The 8,954-nt window shown below is 37.5% G+C and overlaps 2 protein-coding genes across 2 annotated transcripts; one reads left to right on the top strand and one right to left on the bottom strand.

The window, feature by feature from the left end:
* Nucleotides 1-356: 356 nt before the first annotated feature.
* JH06_1104 (hypothetical protein) lies at nt 357-1,645 on the bottom strand (the record flags this gene model as incomplete). The annotated part of the gene is made up of 4 exons (XM_014673156.1): nt 357-527; nt 559-869; nt 900-1,006; nt 1,038-1,645. The coding sequence occupies 4 exons, from the start codon at nt 1,643-1,645 to the stop codon at nt 357-359; spliced, it is 1,197 nt and encodes a 398-aa protein (XP_014528642.1).
* Nucleotides 1,646-2,659: 1,014 nt separating this feature from the next.
* On the top strand, nt 2,660-5,231 carry JH06_1103 (syntaxin; the record flags this gene model as incomplete). Its single annotated transcript, XM_014673155.1, is given in 11 exon segments — nt 2,660-2,721; nt 2,754-2,863; nt 2,899-3,029; nt 3,048-3,080; nt 3,110-3,181; nt 3,212-3,304; nt 3,336-3,442; nt 3,473-3,564; nt 3,727-3,810; nt 3,842-5,154; nt 5,178-5,231. 11 exon segments carry the CDS (start codon nt 2,660-2,662, stop codon nt 5,229-5,231), a joined length of 2,151 nt encoding a protein of 716 aa, XP_014528641.1.
* Nucleotides 5,232-8,954: the final 3,723 nt, after the last annotated feature.

Here is an 8,954-nt window from a genome sequence, read left to right as displayed (position 1 = left end):
CTGGGATGAGGAGCCCACACACCTCCCATCTTGTTAAGCATCCAGTGCTTAGGGGCATTCAAACGCTTCAAATGCTTCTTAGGGCCGCGAGTCTACAGAAAAATTAGAATTCTGGGAAAACGAAATAGATTCAGGCGACAGCAACAAACAATTTATCTGAATGCATGAATGTCGAACGAAACGACTTCACATTCTTATACAATTATTCTTTCACACTACATACCATTATTGGAGCTAGTAATTGAATGCAAAGACAAACCTTGCCCCCTTGGTGGTTGAATATTGTATTTTAATTGCATTATTTTCTAATATCCCCACATTCAAATTACCATATTGTGTATCTCTCAAACAACAGTTTAAAGATGATCTTTGATATATGAACAGTACTTTAGACACGCCCTCCCATATTCACCAGTGTACACAGATATCTTCAGATACCGTTTCCAACTCTCGATAGAAGGATCAACTGAAAATAGTATTTCAGCCATCGTCTGTGCATGATCAAAGTCTTCTAATCGTTCATATATCTAGGCATCACAGAAGATTCCCACTCCATACAAAGTATAATAATTCCAAGAGTTGTAGAATGAGATTATTGTGGATCCGATTCAATTGAGAACAAGTGTTGGTTCGGATAGCTATAGAAATCTCTGGAGGATATAGATTATCAAGATCCTTTGGTAATAGAATAGATAGAGCTTCATCATATCTGTTGACAATGATTCGGCTCCTTGCTTGCATATACACACAAAAGAGCTTGATTTGTGTACTGCAAAAGCGACCCGTTTTATCCAATAGTGAATTCTTTGATTCAGTAATCGACAAGATCTCTTTGCAGTACTCGTCTACTTGTGGAAACATATATAAATCTAGATATGATAATTAGAAATCAACTCAACAGAAAGACACTTCAATCATCCGATAATAGGTGAGAATGAGGATATGAATATATTCATTATCTGTTTCAACAATAGATAAGACATTCAAATATACATTATAAACTTCTCTATAACTCATCTCTCCCAACTCGAGATTACTTGCCTAAAGCAATGGGTTGGTTGTGTCGATTAATCAAATGAAGTATGCACTCTGCATAATGAAAATGAAGGATTGGATTTTGTTGATATACTTGTAAAGCCCTTCGATACAGAACAGCAGCCTGTTCATAGTTCCCAATGGATTCATATGTTCTTCCCAAGTCAATTTCAATTAGCTTCTGTTGATAAACTTCTGTACAAGTAGATGAACAACGCTCAAAATAGAACCGAGCCATCTGCTTTTTCCCTAAAGCAAACGATGAACACCCAAGAAGACTGGAGGAAAATGGTTCATTGAGAGTAGTATCCGGATTGATCTGTTCTTTTGCAGCCAGGACTTTGGTGTAATTCCCTCTACAGTACTCAAGTCTGGCTTTTAGTAGACATGTATTCACAAATTCATGACCTGTAAAAGGAAGAATAGATGCTAGACATAACACTGGGCACGATAAGGATTCATGCATTTCCTTTCGAATATCATCAGCTACAAGCGCAAAATACTGTTCACTTGAGGTTCCAGCTGCTTGATTCACAGCTGAAACCCATTTCTTTGCACTCTTGACTGTACAGTTTTCACAGTAATATATACTGAAAAGAAGACTCACCATGTATACAACAGCTTGTTTCATTGAAGGAGGAAACGAATGCGCATCAACAATGGAATTGATCTTGTGAAGTGTGGATAGATAGTCATCTTGAAGAATCTATGATAATATCCACAATACAGCGGTACAGAAGGAGGATTCTCATTAACTTGATAAGAATAGAGAAGAATGCGCGCCTTCAAAAGCAGAAAAAGTATTTGAAGGGAGTAGTAAGTTGGAGGGATATGCTGAATCCACTGTGAGAGATGTTCCAGAGCTGTAGAATACGAGAAATCATTCAGTTCACAGATTATCTTCAATATTAAACAATGGACTTGCATACAATGTTGTAGTGAATGATAGAATCCAAAGCAAGTTCATCTACCTCGATTGAATCGATTTCCTTTTCTTCGTATTGTAATAGTCTCTTAAATGATTCCTGACACTGTCTCAATGACTGAACATCTCCAAGATCGGCAGATAATGCAACTTTGTTGCACAAAAGATTCCGATCACTCTGATTATACTAATACATGTTTGTAACAACTATATCTTACTGTTTTCTTAGATATTTCGTTCAAATACCCTTCATAATCCCCGTGAACGAGTGAGATGAATGCCTCCACAAACCTGTTCTTAGGGGTTATGGGAACAGACATGATTAAGTCGTCTTTAATGAGATAATAGCAAATATAGACTTTTTGGAATGACAGAAATTGGCGTTTTCAATCTGATTGTGTTACTATCGTTCATTTCGTTGGCATTACGATTATAATATATTGAAATCGACATAAATATAATACTAATGACATAGCCACATACATCTTGATTGTCCTTTCATCTTACCAATATCTATTTTCATTTGCTAATGATCAATTGCATAGGTTTCTATGAAGGATTTATATGAATTACAGGAGTGTATTCTGTCGCGAAACGCCTCTGGAGGCATTTTTGGGTCTTGATTTGCCTTTTCCATTATCACAGTATTTAGAGTCCCTTCGTTGGTTCTGAGGTTGCAACGTGATATATAGAGATTTAATGAGCAGATCTCCTCTTGTAGACAATCGCGGAAGTGCTGATCCTTACTATGCTATTAGAGAGTGAGTTAAAATCTTTTGACTATCATATTTAGTGGAATTGAGAGCTCCTTATCAAAGATTAGCAATAAGTACGAGTCCTGGCGAAGAATCCTTGAAACAGGCGACACTGCTCGTGATGAGAAGTTTTCCAATCTGAATCGAAGTATTTCTCTTTGGAGTTGTTTCTGATCCCACTAGCACTTCCCAAGGATATCGACAAACTCACCCGTGATGTGAAGGGAGTTGAGAAGACAGTGATTCTAGTGGAACAGAATCCAGCTAAGTATTCTCATATTGATGCAGTATATGCTGTCTTTGACTCACTTGATGTATAGAGAGAATTGAAGTCTCGCCGTCTGTTCATCAATAATACGTTCAATGTATAATATTTGTCCTCCTTGAATTGTAGGAATTGAAGAAGATGCAAGATTTCATGAAGTCACCTCGTGTTCTTCAGAAGATCGAAGCAGATCAGCGCAAAGTGGTTATGATGGCTTGTATTCATTGGTAGATGCTTTCTGCGCGTAAAACTACTAGCTCCACGATGGCAGCTCGTGATTATGCGAATAACAGCGTAATCAAGAACAACCAGGCCCTTCAATCCGTTCTTTTCATTTGCTTTTTCTTAGTTGTAGGAATATATGAAGAAGCAGGATCAATCGCTGTCTATTCTTGCTGATGGTGTTGATCGTTTGGATGATATGGCCAAAGGAATTGGAGATGAAATTAACCAACAGGATGCGTATAGGAGTCAATTCTATCTGATAATTAGCCTTCTCAGTAATCTGGACACAGATGTATCCGATGCTCAGAACCGTTTGGAACAAGCAAGAACGAAGATGCAAAAGTTGATGAAGACCAATAGTAGGATAGGAAAAAGGAATTGAGTGTAGACAAGTGTGAATTGTGGAGTATCATCATTTTGTTTATCATTGCTGTTATTATGGTCTTTTCATTATTCTAAGAGAAGATATAGGAGCTGTAATTTGCGTTCTTGTTTGTTTAGAGATATGATGTTCATCGTAGCCATTCTTCTTCTTTTCATTCCTTGTTCCACTTTCTTCTCGTCACCAGCAACTCGAGTCTCTCTCACTTCGGGATCACTACTGAGTGGGTATTCGTTAAGGCAGTTATGATGTAGAGTCCGATGAGTGTTTCATAACTATTGTGATTGATACGAACAAGGATTCTATACCTGAGAACAAGTATGCTGCGATGAAGCCGACTTTATGTACTGTTGATTTTATTTATATTGTTTCGCGTCATTTAGTGTATTCTAATAGCGACTATTACCTGGAGAGAGAGTATTCTTCTCCTTATGTGGTTCATACTAGTTATGAAGACGATGGCTATTTGTCGTTCCTTTTACCCATTATGTATAACAGTACTTACTTCCTTGTTGTAAAGGACGAGTACTTTTTACAGGCATTCCCTGATGGAAATTGGATCAACAAGGCAATTTCAAGAATACGAAAGAATCAACATCCGACAATCGTGACCTGTAATGGAAAGCCTCAGACGAGATATGGCTCGGTTGTGGCAGATACCGATGGTTCTATCTTGATGGAAACTCGGTATTTGCGATATATCTTAACGATGACCGATTTCCGCCGTTCCTCAATATCTCCTTTCTTTTTCTTTTCTCAAGCTGTCTTATGCCGTTTCAACGCAGCTATTGTGACACAAACCTGTCCATTCTTTGATGCTCATTATGTATCCAAGTCATCTTATCTGGCATCACTGTTTGGGATGACTGAAAGAACCATTGATAATCTTTCTACGGATTGTATTTCTGCACTCGGAATACAAGATGTCAATTGTTCCTCAATTCGACCTCAGGATCACAGTATTGGAATCGTTTTATCACAATATAAACGCGAATATGTTGATGAACAACTGGAGTCAATTTATGCTTCCTCTCTTCCTCCTTCGGAGATCATTCTCTTTCAAAATGGTCATTTCAAGAACTATCAGTATATTGCAAAGAAATACCCAATTCAAGGACATATTTGGGCAGTCAATTGGAATTCACCATTTTTCCTTCGTCACCTTCTTCCTCTTCTTTTGAAAACTTCTTATCATATTGTATTTGATGATGATATCATTCCAGGAAAAGATACTATTTCTACCCTGATTTCAGTAATCGATGAGAAGGATACGCCCACAGGTGTGGGTGGTCGTTATATACCAAAGTCTAGTTATACTCACGGTACTTATCAAATGATCTGTGCTGACTGTGAATATAAACGATATGATCATGAAGTAGATTTCGTGATTCAGGTTTATGCTAAGAAGGCTATTCACAGTAAGATCTTTTGGCGATACGAACCTTATTCCCAGCGAAATGGTGATGATATTCATGGTTCATTATCATTTGTGATGGAATGTGGACGATATCCATGGAGACCTGCATTCTTCAATGATTCTCATTATAAGAACTATGGTCATGATTCAGTAGCTTCGTATATCACGACTAGTCATCAGGTTATTCGTCCTCGAGTGTTCCGGCATTGGTTAATGGCTGGCTTTAGGCCTTTGATGGGAGACGAAGTATACGATGAATATCCTGATACGTCTTCAAAGCTGGAACATGAATACTTGCAATCAATGAAATACTTTTAACATTGTTTGTAACAAACAGAACAATAGAATTGAGTTCGGATAATTCGATTATAAGCAGTTCGTTTACGTTCTCTTCGTGGAGTAAGCGACAAAATACTATTCATTATTCATTTTCTCTTTCCTTACAAAGTGATAAACATAGTCATTACAATAGTACATAAAACCATCAAAACATATTCCATTGGATTATGTCGTGACTAAAAATCATTCATTATTCCTTATCATACTTCAGGGAAGGACCGAATTGACACAATAGCTTCCAGATTCTGTGGAATCAACTGTAATCTACGTAGATTTACGAGCGCTTGGTCTATCAAATCGAGAGCCTTCCCATAATCACTCATCGATAAATATATCATGATCTCATTCAGACTGGTCAATGCAAATCTCCATCGTTGCTTTAATCTATTGTAGTCTGCTGGAAGATACAGTTCTGTAAGTTGCATCTCATAGTAGTTTGTAGCTTCTTCATACTGATCCAGTAATTCTGTTAGTTCGTGAATTAGAACTTGCCCAAGCAATAAATACGTCACTGAACGCTGAGCAAGAACTAAAATACATCCATAACATTTTCACTTACTTTGGTGATGAACTGATAGCGTAGTTGCATTACTAAATACTGACATCAAATCATCAAGATTGGAAACCCGAAAATCGGAAACTACTTCATCTCGCACTTGTGAATAACGCCTAGATATTAGAATAAGATACGAAAATAAACCGATGTAATGGCAAGATGCCAAAAACAGTACTTACAATTTCTTGAAGAGCTGCTCGACGACAATCCGAAGGATGAAATTCAATTTTCTGTCGATTACACTCATATTTCGATGCACTCTGGAATAATATTCCATTCTTAAAACTACGGTACGAATACCACGCGTTTCAACTGCAAACACGATATTATCTGAACTTACTGCTTGATCTTCATTGTCAATCAATACTGTCGAAGGAGACACAATTGAGACACTATGCATCACATGTTCTCATTAACATCACATAAAAACAGGAATGATAGTAACAGTTCCAACTGTTGTTTTGGTGAGGTCTCTCTCAAGCAAATCAAAACCAAATTCTCTCCAAATCTCAGTTTTATGCTCTTTGAGAAGAGAAAGAACTACATCACTCCGAATTTGAGTGTACACATTATTTCGCTGGAACGTATGATTGGTTGACAGCAATTCGTAACTCTCTGCTAAAATCAGAGAGAAATTGGGAACTTTAGATAAGGGGAAAAACTGATTCGAAATAGAAATTTGTTTCTTGGAAAGTGACATGTGTTGAAGCTGCTTAGCAACTGTTCTCCAATACAACCTTGATTCACGCTCATTTTGGGTCAAAAAGATCTCAAAATTGTTTCCTTTCACTTCTTCAACAATTGTCACTATTTCGATGTGAATCACCCCAAAGTCCCATGAAGGACCATCTTCAACAACACTCTTTGGATTCTCGGATATAACGGAAAACAACCCGTAGTTTATATCAGGATACAAATACATCGAGATCGCTTGATGTAAAACCTGGGCGATTTCTGGAATGAACGAAGGATTCATAACTTGCTTGTTTTCCATTTTCAGGAGTAATTTAGGGTATGAAATCATTTGAAAGCCGACAGTCGGAATAAAACTACCATACGAAGAAGAAGACGAGGATATGTCAATCAACATGTATTGTAAACCCTCTGAATAGCATACCAAAAGGGAAGTATGACAAGAAGAAGTATTAGTGGCAGCATATGAATACTTTATTTGAGTTGAAATGCGTGGATTTAGGAGGTAAACGGTAAACGATACACTACTGTCATAGAGGTCATTTAGTAGAATTGGATTGAAAATATCACTAGGAAGAACGACGAATTTGTCTTTGGATTGACTTAATTGTTTGCTACATCTCATAACTCATATTATCCATACGAAAGAATTTTGGCTACTCCTTGATTGACCAATTCACTGGCATGAGTTACTCGATATACCATATTATCAAACAACGGAAGTGCTTTGATGATGTGACGATTAATCACATGAACTGGATGGCTCCCACTATAAATAAAACCATTTTCTCATGCTTACTGTCCAAGCAAATCAAGATACTCGAACAAACGTTGCTCATTCAGATAGACATTCCCGTTTCCATTTCTTTTGAACCCCACCAATCGAATATCGATGAAATGATTCACATGAATGACTGAAACACTCTCCCGATATAACTTCAACGAAATGTCGTCCAATAGACTTACATCTTGCTTGAGTATATTTTTGTCCTCCTTCTAGTCATTACTATCTAACTTTCTATCCAAACTTCAAGTTGGTTCTCCCGCATCCGTAACTGCGCAATATCACTATCGATATCTCTTCCATAAATTACGGTGAACCATAACAAACATAGAATAACCAGAAGCTTCACCATAAAAGATTATGTAGGCAAATACAAACTTCCAAACGAGCACATCTTCTCATTCGGTACCACACGCAATGAACCAAATCCTCCTTGCAATTCACTTAGGGACGAGTATGAACTCATTGGTGTGCCAATGAACAGTGACCCCATAGTGAGAATTGTAAAGTCTGTTACCGTCAAAACAGCAGCAGCGGCTGAGTCTTTATTGAGATCATGAGCAGAATGTTGTGCTCGTTCTGTGGACATAATCAACCGATCTCCGTAGATCCGAGCAAACTCTTCCTTCAACTTTGACGAATCTGTTGCTAGATAGATAAATGACTTATTCTTGGAGTCAGCCAGTTGCAAACACTTATGGAAAGCAATACTGTCATTCAAAGATAAGAACTTTCTATAGTCCTTGAAATCAGCTCCTCCTGCCCCGAATCGAGCATGAATCGTTATTAGATTCTTGTACTTCCGGAATGGATACAAATACCGTGATTTGGACTTTACTGGAATAAGTGACTGCTTGTAAGGCTTCAGAATACGTTCAATGTTATCAGTTACTTGCTTCCGATATACAATATGCTGTTTGAAGAAGTTCTGGACAATAGAGGGAACATGAGCACTAGAGATTTGTTTACATGAAGTAGTTGAAGAAAGATAATTATAATTACGCATCGCAATACAATTTTTAAGTCGGAGAGACCAATAATAAAACAACGGACAATTACCATCCATAATCACAAAAGGACTCGCAGGAACAGTGTCAATAATGGACTGCTCTGTGATGAATTCTACTTGTCTGTGAAACGTTTGATACTCTAGATAATTGTACACGATGTCCTGAGTAAAACATCTGAATATTTCGCTCTCACCTTTTGTATATTCTTTCATCACTACATTTGAGACTAGATCCAATCCCTACCCTTCTCAGATAGAGAGATAACAGGTAGTCCTGAAGGACGCTTGATGATAAAGGTCTGATCGATTGAACTATCTACATCTGCGTAATGATTCATCAAAATAAAATACAAAAGAAAGGTACTTGTTTCACTTCCGCTAGAATGAGACTGGAAATGAGCGAATACATTTGATTCGCGAAGCCACCATGATAATTCCAAAGAATAATGCCTTCATGGAATTGTGAAATACGATCGATTTCCGTTATATTGTGAACATAGATAGTAGTATCCACCTCTTCATCAGGAATATCATCTATATCCTGGAAGAAGTGAATCCAAGGCGGGAGT

The sequence above is a fragment of the Blastocystis sp. subtype 4 genome (assembly GCF_000743755.1).
Source record: "Blastocystis sp. subtype 4 strain WR1 chromosome Unknown seqid_0055, whole genome shotgun sequence".
Lineage (NCBI taxonomy): Eukaryota > Bigyra > Opalinata > Blastocystidae > Blastocystis > Blastocystis sp. subtype 4.
Note: the sequence above shows the minus strand (reverse complement) of the source record. Positions and strands in the feature narration are given on the sequence as shown.